General features: G+C 39.0%; 3 protein-coding genes across 3 annotated transcripts; 1 reads left to right on the forward strand and 2 right to left on the reverse strand.

The window, feature by feature from the left end:
• Positions 1-1,619: 1,619 nt before the first annotated feature.
• LOC113783729 lies at positions 1,620-7,430 on the forward strand. Its single transcript, XM_027329944.1, has 3 exons — positions 1,620-2,469; positions 2,894-3,079; positions 6,931-7,430. The coding sequence occupies exons 1-3, from the start codon at positions 1,939-1,941 to the stop codon at positions 7,222-7,224; spliced, it is 1,011 nt and encodes a 336-aa protein (XP_027185745.1). The 5' UTR covers positions 1,620-1,938; the 3' UTR covers positions 7,225-7,430.
• Positions 7,431-7,932: 502 nt separating this feature from the next.
• Positions 7,933-8,716, reverse strand: LOC113782584 (phosphoprotein ECPP44-like). The gene is made up of 2 exons (XM_027328465.1): positions 8,444-8,716; positions 7,933-8,325 (listed from the first exon to the last, which is right to left on the reverse strand). Exons 1-2 carry the CDS (start codon positions 8,714-8,716, stop codon positions 7,933-7,935), a joined length of 666 nt encoding a protein of 221 aa, XP_027184266.1.
• Positions 8,717-9,965: 1,249 nt separating this feature from the next.
• Positions 9,966-13,579, reverse strand: LOC113783482 (lysine histidine transporter-like 8). Its single transcript, XM_027329632.1, has 5 exons — positions 13,163-13,579; positions 11,887-12,032; positions 11,101-11,546; positions 10,789-10,920; positions 9,966-10,615 (listed from the first exon to the last, which is right to left on the reverse strand). Exons 1-5 carry the CDS (start codon positions 13,546-13,548, stop codon positions 10,127-10,129), a joined length of 1,599 nt encoding a protein of 532 aa, XP_027185433.1. The 5' UTR covers positions 13,549-13,579; the 3' UTR covers positions 9,966-10,126.
• Positions 13,580-13,873: the final 294 nt, after the last annotated feature.

The raw sequence follows: 13,873 nt of genomic DNA on the forward strand, positions 1-13,873 counted from the left end.
TTCGTCTGCCTCATCCCAGCTCCCTCATGGTTGACCCCGTTATTGTCTCCTCCGGCCACTCCTTCGAGCGTAACTGCATCGCTGCCTGCAAGTCCCTCAACTTCAGGCCCACCCTCCCCGACAGTTCTGTTCCCGATTTCTCCACCCTCATCCCTAACCTCGCCCTCAAGTCCGTTGTTCTCAGCTGCTGTCATTTTACTCTCTTTACCCCTTCTCCCAAACCCTTCGATTTCTGCTCCACTCAGAACCTCATTAGTACCTTATTGCTCGCTTCCCGTTCCCAACAGAAGCCTAATCATCAATTATCAAAGTTCTCTTCCCAAGAAACCGAGCTGACTCGGATGCCTAGTCAAGTTTCCACCAGCTCCAAAGAATCCGTGACGGCCGCCACTGTCATCAACAGGCCCACCACTCCTCTACCTTTAACCACCCGCCCCTATTGTTGCTGCTCTTTTTCGTCCTCCTCAGATATTGAGTCCTTGTGTCATTTTAGCTCCCTCGAAGAAGACAAGTTCATGACCAAGCTCCGGAGCTCTCAAGTGTTCGAGCAAGAGGAGGCTCAGCTTTTCTTCTAGAAACTAACTCGGACCCAGGAGGAATCCCGGGTGAATCTCTACACTGCATGTCTACTCTCGGCTCTCCGGCCTCTGATCACTTCTAAATATGCTTCTGTTCAGGTGAACTCAGTCACCGTTGTGGTGAATCTGTCCTTAGAGAGTCGAAACAAGATAAAGATCGTGAGGTCAGAGATCGTCCCCAGTGGATCTGGTATTTGTGTTTTCCAATTTTGCTCTTAAAAATATGACCACGTGAGAGGGACGTGCTATTTTTAGCCGGAGAAAGGAGCAATAGGACCAAATTGGATCACAATTTAAATGTGAAGGACAATTTTGGCTGATTTTATATGTTAGGGACTAAAAAAGTGTTTTTGGTAAATGTTAGGGACCAATTTGACAAATTTCCCATACAGAATCAAGGGGTTTGTCTCCCTTTGTCAATAGGTCAGATTTGGCTAACAAAACATTGTGTTTGGACAGGAGATTATTTGTCCAAATATATTTGCTTCCATCATCATTATAATTTCCAATACACTTTTTATTTTCTCAATTACTTTTTTATTTCACATATATCACATCACAACAAGTGCTGCAGTAAAAATATCTCAAATAATTTACAATTGTTTTTAAAATTTTTCCAAATTTTTTTTGAGAATAGGATTCCAAAAAAAAAAATAGAATGAACATTACAAAAGGAAAGGGCTTCTCCGCTTAAATTACCCATAGCAAGCAGTGAAATGAAATGGATAACTTGGAAAGTACTTACTAACACGAGAGGTAAGATGTGATTTAATTTTCGTTGATCCTAATAGGCTTTTAGAATAGGTTAGAATAGAAATAAGAGTAGGAGTAAAATATACAAGTGACGATTGTAAAAAAAAAAAAAAAGCAAGAAAGGTAAGAATCAAGAACAGAGAGTAGAGTGTAGACTATAGACAGCATGAACTTGACGCCCCGGCGCAACTTAGCGGAGGTAAACCTCGAAAATCGCCCAAAAAAAAAATAGAGAAAAACACACCAACCGCCAAAGCACCAAGTTGCAACAGCATCACGAATCCCGACAACAGCATTTCATTACCGCATCCTGTTTTTGAGACATCCCTGAGACATCCCTTTTCCGGCCAAAGGAAAAAATGATAATGGAGGAAGGGGAAATTTCTCTCCCTACTCAATCATCTCATTACAGCTTTATAAGCCCTGACCATTGACCAGAGATATCAGAAACCACCACCTCTGCTCCCGCATATGTATGTACACTACTCCTCCTCCCCCTCCTCCTCCTCCTCCTCAAGGTTTACTAGTAAGCCGAATAAGGGCCTAAGCATCTGCATATATACTCCACTTAGTACTAAAGAAAAAACAGAGAGCGATAACTGATAAAATGTCAAAAACGGGGGCGGCAATGCATGTGAAATCGGACTCGGAGGTGACGAGTATAGATCAGGCCTCAACGCCTCCCCGGTCGCCGAGGAGGCCGCTTTACTACGTGCAGAGCCCATCTCATTCCCACCACCACAATGACGTCGACAAAATGTCTTACGGCTCCAGCCCCTTTGCTTCCCCGGCTCACCCCCACTGCCACTACAACTACCATTACCCCCATTATCACTGCTCTCCCATCCACCACTCCCGCGAGTCCTCTACTTCCAGATTCTCTGCCAAATTTCCTGCTTTGGGCTGGAGGAGGATTCAGACCAGCTGCCGCCTCGACGACGACGACGACCACCGCCAAGCCGAGAAGGAGGACGATGACGACCAACACCACCCTGATGACGATGAGTGGGACGGTAGCAAGGCCCACCTCAAATTCTACGTTCTCTGCTTTCTCCTTTGCTTCCTGGTTTTGTTCACCATCTTCTCATTGATTCTTTGGGCTGCGAGTGCTTCTTACCACCCCAAAACCTTCGTCAAGGTGGTGAATCACATCACCCCCACCCCCTTAACATTTATTCATTGCTCTCATTATATTCCCTCTCTCCCATGTCAACAAAGCTGTATGGCTCTCAACAAAGTTGCATGCTTCAGTGCTTTTCTTTTTCTTTTTCTTTTTTCTGTCTTAATTTTGACCGTAATCTTGGGCCAAATTTGACTGTCTTTATGTTTAGGGAAAAAAAAAACCAAAATGTGGGGTGAAAGTATTATGAGTTCTTTTTTTTAAAAAAAAATAAATGCTAAAGAGTTCCGGATTATGATTTTCATTTTTTTTGTTTTTCCTAATTTATGGCCTTGCTATTTCTTTATCAAAAAGAAAAAAAAGGGATATTGGGTTTGTGATTATTAATTAGTATTGATGATTAGAGAATTTTTACGGTGGTGGTTTGTAATTTGCTGTGCAGAACATTGTGTTTGAGAATTTCAACGTACAAGCAGGGATGGATAGGACCGGGGTACCAACGGATATGTTGACTTTGAATTCAACAGTGAAAATATTCTTCAGAAATCCAGCGACTTTCTTCGGCGTACACGTCACTGCCACACCTCTTCAACTTTACTATTACGACCTCAAGGTTGCTTCTGGTCTGGTAAGTAAAGTGGTAAAGCCCCATCCTCCCCTCCCCCTTCTCCCATTGATTTTCTTTCTTTCTACATCAACTGCCTGTGATTTTCTTTTCTTCAAGAGTTCAGCTTCCTTTAATTTAATTAAGTAATTGGGCTAGTTTTCTCAGTTTTTTTTTTAATTTGTTGGGTGGAATTAATTAGTCCTTCTTAGTTGGGCTTAGGGTTGGTGGGTCATTAATGTGCCAAGACTCAGTTCAGTAGTACACACACACACATTACACTGCTGTTTCTCCCACATCTATTTTTTGGTTGGAGGGGAAGGAAGGAGCCCAACTGAGCTTGAGCTTGTATGGAAATTGAGAGTGTAATGAAATATTTTTTGTTTTGAACAAAGGATTAAGGAGGGGAGTAGTCCACAAGACTTCCTTTCTTGTAAGGGATAATTTCAGAAACCTCGGGAGAAACCCTCAGGAGGTTTCTGACAATTTCACTCAGCTCCCTTTAGGTTTGAATAATTACACTAACCTCCTTTCATGTAGTAAAATGACTATAATATCCTTCACTTATAAATAATTTCTATAAACAAAAAAATTCTACAATTACAACTAGTCTTTTATTTTAAAATAACTGCTGCTGCACAAACTAAACTTTTGTTCTATCTCTCCGAATCTTTCTCTTACCTTCTTTCTTCCACATCTCTTTTTTCGCAAATAAACACCCACGCTTTTTTTTGTTTTCTTTTTTTCATAAGTATTATTAAATTGAAATTACAAAATGACAAGTTGTCGAATCATATTTGTTGTCAAACTAAATGAAGGTAAAAAAGATGGTGGTAATATAGAATACATACAAGAAAATAAAAATGATAGCTCAAAAGGAAATGTGAATTAAATACGGTTACGATATTATACTAATTGTGTAAAAAAGAATTTTGAGATATAAAAATTATAATCAGATTTGCCTAGAGACATGGGATGTGGTCTCTAGTGTTGTTTTTGGTTGCTCCGTGTTGATATTCTTGGTAGATTATAGTATTTTAGTAACAACAAGGTTGAATAGTGACATTGATCAATTTAAACATTGAATTTAGGCAAAAAAAAAAAAAATGAGGCTAAATACTACGTTGAATGCAGACTTTAATTATCACAGTTGATTTGCATGGGAAGCTTTGGAGCGGGATGTCAAAATTGTAAGAATATAGGAATTAAGGTAAAGTGGTTTATTGAGTTCGTTAAAGTGGTGGTGATTATGTCGTTTACAATAGTTGCAGTGTGAAAGAAATTTATTAGTTTGTTTTTCCCCTTACTAAGTAACAAAGGGATATGTTAGGATTTTTGAGGAGAAAGTTAGCATATTGGGTCTATGTTGTAACTCATAGGGGAAGTAGGTGTAATTTTTTATGCTAGAAGGGAGCTTCTTGCAATATGAGGTTTCTGCTATTATCCCTTCTCGTAATTGTAATGTAATGCATTAGGTGGGGTCCTGGCTGGTTTTTGTTTGAACTCTGATGCACTAGAAACGATGGCTGTCATCATATCATCTTCTTGGTCACCGTGATTTTTGTTGTGGGCAGAGAAAAAGGCTGCACATGACAGAGCCAGCGAGTTCCGGACAAGGTTTTGGGTCCTGGAGTTCATACTTCATAGGAACTAGCTGGACCCCAATTGGCTTCATCAAACTCTTACGATTCTCATTTGTTTTTGGTTGTGGATTAAAATCTGGTTCAAGCTCGGTTTCAATTCTAAGATATGCATTATTTATTTCGAGTTGGAGCTTAAGTTTGGCTTGTTGCATTAGCCGGACTCTAATTCCTACTCGAATATCTTTACTTTACAAATTAAAAGTATGCAAACTCTGATAACTTTTTAAAATTCATTTAATGAACCAATGAATTTTGAATCCTGTATTATACGATTTTAAAAATAGGTATTAAATGAATTTTGAAGCATCTCGAATTGTATTGTGGGATATTTGTTGTTCTTTGTTTTGGATGGGGGATGCTTCCATTGGCTGTCAAGTTGCTTGTTATTTGCTCCATTTGATTCGAAGCTGTTGGATACAGGTTGTTACGCATCCTACCACCATACAATTTTCTCCAAAAGAATTTTTTTTTTAATTATACCATATTAAAAGATAAAGTTGGATTTAGTGATTTTTTTTCTCTTTCTAAATTACCCTCATTAAAAAAATCGGAGTTGAATCTGACTTAAATAAATTTCCCTTTAAAAATGAAACTGCCTTAGGTTCCATCTAGAGCTGCAAACGAACCGAACCGCTCGCGAGTGGCTCGAGTCGAGTTCGAGCTGACTCGAGTCGAAATCGAACTCGAGGTCAAAATATTAAGCTCGTTAACTCGCGAACATATTTTATTTTAAGTATATATTTTTTTTATTTTTTATTTTAAGTATATATATATATTTTATTTTTTTTATTTTAATAGTAAAATTATATATATATCCTTAATATTTTATTATTTATTAAGAAAAAAATATTATTTTATTTATTTTTTAAAAAATAAAATAAATATTTTTTATTTTTTTCGACCTTGAGCTCGAGCTCGAAATTGTCAGCTCATCGAGTTCGAGTTCGAGTTCAATGAAATTATGTCGAGACTTGGTTCGATTAGGTCAAAGATCGACTCGGCTCAGCTCGTTTACAACCCTAGTTCCATCCACCTTATTTGCTTGATTGCATGAGACTACCATATTTACCGAAGACGCAACCCCAATTTTGTAACGAAGTTTTTTCCCCATCTTTAGGTACTTTGACTCATTTGTTGGTGATTTTTGAAGTTTTGTTTTTTGGGTGTGTTTGTGTTGGGGATAGAGAAAAAGGAGGAAGCCTAAACTCTGAGATACAAGAAGCTGACCAGTGTAGTAATAGCATTACATGCTGAAAAGTAAATAATTAGATAACTATTTGTGTGATCAGGAAGAGTATGATGTTCAAATGCAAATAGAACAAACTATATCTTCTTGCTTCTTTGGATGACCTGTTATATGGCCTTAGGCAGAGTATGGAGGTAAACTTGGAACACCAATGTATCTTCTTTTTTTCGGAAGTTAAGATAATCATAGTTACGCTCGAAGAGAAGTTGATTCTAGTTCAACGAAACTTGGAACCTTCATTTCAACTTTCGACTATAGGTAAATATGTTCATGATCACTGCATACGCTCCTCTTGCCTTGAATGAGTTTCATTACTTGCTCTTCAGGGTGCCAAGGGAAGAAAACAAGCTTCTTTATTTCCCATTGTAAGGGAATAGTCCATGTTATGCCAGTAAATGTATAGGAAATTCTCCCGGTCTGTTTTGATCGTTGCCTACATAGTAATACTCCATACCCACTAATTTCTGATGCCCTACATTCCATGGTTCTCGTGTATCAGATGTACAAGTTTTATAATCTTCTATTGAGAGATAAATTTCAGTCATGGCGTTTGCTTTTCTGCCAAAATGAAGTTTCTTCCTCTAAATTTCTGTTGTCAAATGCACCTGTTCCGATCAAATGCTTTTTGTTTGCTCGTTGCTGACTATACTGCTTGAAAAAGCACCTAAATAGGTGCAACCAACTAATACAACATCAAACCTCCAAGGAGCTGGTTCTTAAAGAATTTCATCATGGTAATTCTTGTAAACTGTAAAAGAGAAAGAGGATGCAAATGCAAGAGTTCTATCTGATGATTCCTTTTGTTATTCTCTGTTAATTTGTCTTGTTGCTTCTACTTCCTCTTGCTCTTTGCTTCACCTCTGCTACTGCCATTCCCGTTGACTTCATCTTTCCATTTACTACCAGTTTTTCCATACCAAAAGAAAGCTTTTACTACTTTTAACATTGGGCTTTTTTTTTTTCGTTGGCTATTAATGATTGAGCAGATGAAGAAGTTTTATCAGTCAAGAAAGAGCCAACAAATAGTAATGGTTGTCGTTCAAGGTTACCAAGTTCCTCTTTATGGTGGAGTGCCAGTTTTGAGCGGAGCCAAGGGTCACCTTGAGAGTGCATCAGTGCCCCTTAACCTGACTTTCAAAATGAGGTCAAGGGCTTATGTTTTGGGAAGGCTGGTGAAGCCAAAGTTTTACAGAAGCATCATATGTGCTGTAACTCTGAGAGGCAATCATCTTGGAAAGCCTGTTAATCTTACAAATTCCGATAAGTGTGTTTACAAATAGGTGATTGGGCTTATGTTTTTCAATTATTTCTTTTGGGGATTGATTGACAAATTAGTGGAGCATAGATCTGCTTTTCTTAGTTTTCGCTGGAATGTATATGCATTGACTCTACTGACGAAGGATACCTTTGTATCAGAGGAATTGGTGACCTTACTTCAGTCTTGTAGTACATGTTCTGACATTAAGTTTAAATGTATTCTTTTGGTGCCGTTGTTAATGCAAGTTGCTAGTATACTTAGCGATGTCTCCTGCTTGAGGTCAGCTATTTTAGGATTTACTAAAGCATTCTTGTGATTAAATCTTTTCGTTCTCAAATAATACTTCTTTATGAGATTTACCAAGATGTGGTAGAAACTTGAATCGACTGATGCTGGTCTCAACTGTGTCTTATTGCTAATCTGTCGTATTTCAGATATTATCATTTTCCTGGCACAGAATGGGAATCGTTACTACCGTGCATCTCATGAGCCATCTTGATGTCATAGTCATTTTGCCATTCTGTCTAAATGACCAAACATTGACATACCATGAAACCTACCACCCAAATAACACAATAGCATCCTACAACAAAGATAAACTATGAAGCACAAAAGAAGAAGACGAAGTAAAACAAGGGTTGAGCTTTTCTACTAGTCGAATGAAACCTATTTAGATTGATATTGAAATCATATTTCATAGATTATGGCAGAGTTCGTTGCCGGACCCTCCTTAGTTCTCTTTCTCTTTCGGCTCAACATCCGTCTTGTGGTGTCCAGGCAGCCTTTCCTTTATTTTTTCCAAAATACCTTTCTTTTCTTTCATCTCACCTCCTGGAGTATGTTCTTGGTTAGCAGGAGTTGCAGTTACCTCTTCAGTCTTCTTGTGCTGGGGGGAAAGTTTTTCTTTGATCTTCTCCAGAAATCCTTTGTTCTCTTCTGAGTTGGTTGTTTCTCCATTTTCTTCCTCTGTATAGCCTTCCTCCATGGCGGCAATAAATGTATCCTTCGGATTGGTGCAATCCTCTTCCGTCGTGCGTGATATTTTTTCTTTGATCTTGTCTTTTAGGCCCTTCTTCTTCCTCTTTTTCGTTTCACCATCTTCTTCCACTTCCTCATCAGAAGACTGAGAATGAACACCAGATTTTTAGTGATATACAAGCAAACAGAAGACTAGGATTGACACAACGGACTGTTAAAAACTTGATTAATGACGCTATTCACATTGGTGTAATACCAGACACAGTCAAATATTCATCAGTAGTTGAATTGCTTATCTCAACCACTGGTAACATGTTACTTGAGATTTCAGGAAAGAAAATGAACGCATATTTAGCTTCATTGAGGTCTGTTTCCTTGCGCTTGTCTACCATCTCAAGATGGACCACAGGTACCTCCTCATGGGCTTTCTCTCCCTTCTTTCCCATGAAATCAGTTAATTTGCAGTCGTCCGTTTCTGAGAGAGGCATTGTGGTATTGCTGTAGCCACGGTGTTGGGGGCCCTGTTGTTCCTCCATAATCAAGATGAAGAATTTGGAACCGTTTTAGGAATTTGGTTATGCCATGGTAAAGATTGGCACTATATAGTAGAGGTAAAGGCAACACAACACAGCAATTTTAAGTTGTTAAAGCTGTTCTCGGAGGCAGCAGAATAGAAAAAACAAGGTTTAAAACATAATTAATGTGTTACTCCATGACATCCATTTGTGTGTTTTGCATTAAAACATATGTAAATTTGTTTTCAGTGGGCTTCTGTTCCGGAAAGAAGGCTACTAGTTTTGTATGAAACGAGTTTCCTTGGATAATGTTAATGGTGAGTACGGATAACCTTGGACGACTGTGCAAGAATAGGGACAGAGTATTGAAGAAAGGCCCATTGTCTGTGGGGAGTTTAGCAAACCAAGAATGGTCAGTTCGGACAGACAGCCGATGGCTTGCACAAATTGAGGAGCTTTGTGTTTGAGAGCTTTGGCTGGGGTTCTGATGCCATGACTTGGACGATGTGAAGTAGCATTTCAAGTGGTTACTTTATAGAAATGGCATTTACTAATGCCCTCCTGGGACTAGAAGCAGCTCAATAATTTAGGGCAAGTGGTAAAGTATCATTTTGCGGAGATTTTAGTGTGACATCAAGCTGAGAATCAGGTGGTGACACTGAGTTCCAAATCATGCAACATTCGCGTTATTATCCTGTTTTTTTTACTGGACTCTTGAAATGGTAGAGGTTGGATGGATGCCCTTTCACTTGGGATACTATTGTTTATACTTGTAAAAATATCCTGGCTGAACCTACACCAACGGGCATAATGCATGATGTGAAGTAGAACTATGCCAATGCCAAATGGAAATGATGTCAAGTAGAACTGTGCCAGTCATGCAAGATGGAAACGATGCAACGTGTACGAGGTGTTATATGCCAAATTTTGAATAACAAATAGTAATTGGGAAAATCCCACCCGCAGCGAAAAGAATCCAAGGGCGGTGTCATAGCACCCCTTGATCTAGTCAGGTTCGTATATCTGCTTGCCCCTAACTCAAGCCTCTTTAGGCTCCCTCTCATCTATAGACTATAATAGATTAGATTATGCAATTGTTATCGTTGCCGGAAAAAAAATGGTAATTGGGAAAATGGGGCTTAGATGTGGCAGTCTTTCTTTAAGCTGTGATTTCTGATGAGCCTTTCCGTAAATTAGTAGAGCCAATTCCTTGGCAAAGTTTTCGAGGTTAAAGATATTATCGACACCCCGTAGTTGATAGCCGGCAACCTTTTGAAGCAATGACAAAAGTATACTTGTATCTTGATTCTAGTACATATAAGCATCATTCACATACATAGTCATGCACTGAAACCAGCACTCGATTTTAGGATGTTTTCAGCGGTTGTTTGGTTGCTAAATAACTCCATTGAGAAGAGGTAATTGATGGTGTCAATGGGGCTTAAAGAAATTGGCATCCAAACCATCGACCACTAAACTCCACAATGCAGCAGCTGCTAACAAAAAACTCATTACAAGGCCTAAAGAACCAAGGCCAAAATTTAGACACCACATTGAACTCAAGACTTTGGGTTTCTTAATGGCAAGCCACATGAAACAGGGATAAGCCAGAGTCAAGGGGAGCGTGATTGCACCAATGAAAGGCCCCAGACTTCCGAGGAAGGGAAAGGCCATGGCTATGAAATATGTCAATCCTCCGAAGAAGACTCTTATGGCTGAGCGAACCCATCTGGGGCATGCCTGGTTTCTCTTGCTAACGTATATGCGCTCCAAGTTGTCGAAAACTGGCATTCCATAGATTTGGAATGCGCTGAATAAGTGCACTAGCATTATCACGTATATCGTGGCCATCACAGATTTTGACGTCCTCTGGTGTTTCAATGATGTAGACAGTGCATTTAGGATCCCCTTTGCTGGCATCTGCCATTGTGTTTAGACCAGGTCACCCAAGTTTAGTACTCGTGAATATAATAAAGTTTTCTTCTTTTTTTTTTTTCCCTCGTATCGTCGAATAATAATTGGGTCTAAGAATCTAAAATGGGAGATCAATGAAGTGAAGAATTTAAATAATACTACTGAGTAGTAGAAGTTACCATATTCCCATAAGCCCAATATCCTCCTATTGCCAGGGGAAAAAGTAACACTGCAATTAGTAAATACGATGCAGTCACTCCTCTCCACATCCCATGACGAGATGGATGTTGTGGATCCGTGGGTATGGTTCCCTGTCGTTGTATCATAAGCATCAGAAACTGGCTCTTTGTGAATTAAAGTCCATCAGACTTTTGGTTGAATTATATACAGCAGGAGCAGTATGAACTTAAAATGTAATCAAATAGGAGAGCGCAACATTCTTGCACTCGCATAACATGTAAAAGTGGGGAGCCTAATGCATCAGTCTTTACCTGTATTTCAAGGATTAGATTGTGACCTTTGAAAGTGAGAGCAATAATCCCAAGAGCATTGATGATACCGCGAATTCGAGGCATTTCTGATGCAGCTGCTTTAGATGGTTCATACGAAACACCTCCGGGCCTACCTTCTCTGATGGAAAGAGTCCATAGCATGGAAAAATATGTCGCAAGTGCCATTGATCCGATCAGCGAGACCGGAGCTAAGGAGTGCAAGCTGGGGAAGAATTGGGACACCAAAATGGCCAAGCATACGAATACAAAAAAGAACCATGCTGCCCCAGTTAATACTGTATCTGAGCTGCATTTCGGGTCATCTCCGCATATGAGTTTATACAAAAGCTCCATGATCCCTCCCCCTGTGATTATGATCACCACGCAAGTACCACCCGAGAGATACATGGTTGGAAATATCGCAAACAGCTTCCCCAGTTTTGGACCTGATCAAGAGATGAGGAACTCTTGTTTATGTCAGTGTTTTCGGTTTGATTCGGTGCCATGATCCCCTGGGGACTACTATCCTCTGCTTGTTTTACAATTGTTTGAGGCATAGAAATATCAATCAATTGGGTAAATTTTGTGATGTTTATATGGCGTGTGGTCATTTCTAACATCTTTCTTCAATTCAAGATCTTATCGTACTATATCTAATTTACAGGATTTCCTTTACACAGGTCCCTGCACTCGAGGACATATTTAAGGAGCAGGCATGCATGGCTCGCTTGGCTGGAATGGGAAATTAATTGGATTAATCAATGTTTTGGGTCTTTGAAGACTAACCAAATGCTATAATTGACAGGACGACGTATCTGCTGCAGCGAGTTCCGGCGGCTCCTGCCGGACCTGGTTCGTGAAGATGGACCAGAAGCCATGTGGTGTAGAGCTGCCATGCGAAGACTAGTGTCAAACACAGCGTTCCCCACACCCTGCACCCAATCCAGACACAAACAAAATTCGTAATCATAAATGCAACACTAGTTTTCTGTACGTAAATTGTAATTACTGATATTCACAAGAGGAGGTGTCAAAATGGATCGATGATCATAAAGACGGGTTATAATTGAGTCAACTCATTTATACCTATTAATTAAATATATGGGTACTCATTCATTTATACCCATTTATATCTATTTAATAAATAAGTATAAGTATATTCAATTGTCCATTTATAAGTCACTTAAAGTTCTGTTTGAATTTTTATTTTTTGTTTGTTGTTTAACAAGAAATAACGTTATTTTATTGTTATTAGATTGGTAAAAAAAATTCAAATTTATTTGCTTAACACTCACTAAAAGTTGAGTTCTTATATATAATTATTTTTAAATGATGATAATAAGTGAATCGAATCAACCCATTAGTCACTAATGGATTTAATTGGATACTCATTTAGATCCATTCAAAATTAATGAACCGGTTTGAGCATATTATTGATGGGCGGATTTGAGTGAATCAATATAACTGAGTTGTGATTGGCACCTCTATTAATAATTAACGCTGCGAGGGCAAAATGAATATCAGTTGATAATCTCATCAGTCCACCCTTTCAGTGGGCTTCACCATCTCAAGCAAGGGATTTTATTCTTTTTCTGAATGAATCTAAAACGTGTAATCGTTATCTAGGAAGGGGCCATTAAGACTGTTAGTTTTGTCAAACATTACTCCTTCCTAGTCCGATGGAATAATGGCTTTGATTAGCCTTGAGAAAATTTTGAAGAGTACTAATAGTTAAATGTATCATAGCTGAAAAATATATTGAAAAAAGACCCCCCCCCCCCCCCCCCCCCCAAAAAAAAAAACCCCAAACCCAACACAAAAAAAAAAAAAAAAAAAAGAGAGAGAGAGAGACAGTTTGTTGATCCGTTTGGATTGAATTTTAAAGAAAAAAAATTTTAATTGTAGCAGTACTTTTTTTAGATATGAAGTATACAAAATAAAAAGGTGATTGTGAAACGTGTTTGTTTGAGATGGATTGTATAAAATTTTTGTAAATAATGTGTAAACAATAGGAATCCAATGGCTTCTGGTAGAGAGTAGAATTTACTACGTACGTACGTACCATCCGAGCGGCACAAATGCAACGGGAAGTAGTAGGGCTTGAATACCGATTCCAGAACATAGCAAATGAAAAGCAGCCGTGAAGGCGTTTCCACGTCTGGATTGAGTAATGGGTAGCCAATCATCAGGGTCGTCTTTGTGGCTACCGAATTTGTCAGGAATGTCAATTGTGAGAATAGCAGCAGTAGTATTGGTTGGAAGGCAGAAATCTTCATCTGATGTTTCCCTACTTGAATGTTGTTGCAGCAGCAGGAGCCCGAGCGGGGTGGACCTAGAGCTGAATGGAACTGGGGATTGTTGTTGAGGAGCTTCATCGTGGACTACTGGCACTATTCGGGCTGATGAGGATGCCCTCTGCGGACCACCTACTTCCATTACTTCTCCCATATGTATGCTGGCAATCTTCAGCAGCACCTGCAGTGCCTTGCCCTCTCCTTTCTACACACACACACACACATATAGATATATATATATATATAGGCAGAATATGCATCTTGTCCACAGTCTCATGACCAGAGTAAATCCACAACTCCCACGCACGTACGTTCAAAAATGTGTTTGTTGTACTAGGTGATCCAAAGGTACTAGAAAAATGTACCTGACAGCAAAATAAGTCGCAGACAATTTTGTTTGGGTTGGTATAAATCATGATTAATATTATATCTATTGTCACCGTCAGCGTTTATATTAATATCATTATTAGATATATAAT

Source organism: Coffea eugenioides, chromosome 9, assembly GCF_003713205.1.
Source record: "Coffea eugenioides isolate CCC68of chromosome 9, Ceug_1.0, whole genome shotgun sequence".
Lineage (NCBI taxonomy): Eukaryota > Viridiplantae > Streptophyta > Magnoliopsida > Gentianales > Rubiaceae > Coffea > Coffea eugenioides.

Coding starts and splice junctions, on each gene's coding strand:
- LOC113783482 (XM_027329632.1), bottom strand. CDS start 13,548: ATGGGAGAAGTAATGGAAGTAGGTGGTCCGCAGAGGGCATCCTCATCA. Junction 12,033..13,162: donor GCATTTGTGCCGCTCGGATG/GTACGTACGTAC, acceptor GATTGGGTGCAG/GGTGTGGGGAACGCTGTGTT. Junction 11,547..11,886: donor CCTGTCAATTATAGCATTTG/GTTAGTCTTCAA, acceptor TCTCTTGATCAG/GTCCAAAACTGGGGAAGCTG.
- LOC113783729 (XM_027329944.1), top strand. CDS start 1,939: ATGTCAAAAACGGGGGCGGCAATGCATGTGAAATCGGACTCGGAGGTG. Junction 2,470..2,893: donor ACCCCAAAACCTTCGTCAAG/GTGGTGAATCAC, acceptor TTTGCTGTGCAG/AACATTGTGTTTGAGAATTT. Junction 3,080..6,930: donor TCAAGGTTGCTTCTGGTCTG/GTAAGTAAAGTG, acceptor ATGATTGAGCAG/ATGAAGAAGTTTTATCAGTC.
- LOC113782584 (XM_027328465.1), bottom strand. CDS start 8,716: ATGGAGGAACAACAGGGCCCCCAACACCGTGGCTACAGCAATACCACA. Junction 8,326..8,443: donor CTACTGATGAATATTTGACT/GTGTCTGGTATT, acceptor GTTCATTCTCAG/TCTTCTGATGAGGAAGTGGA.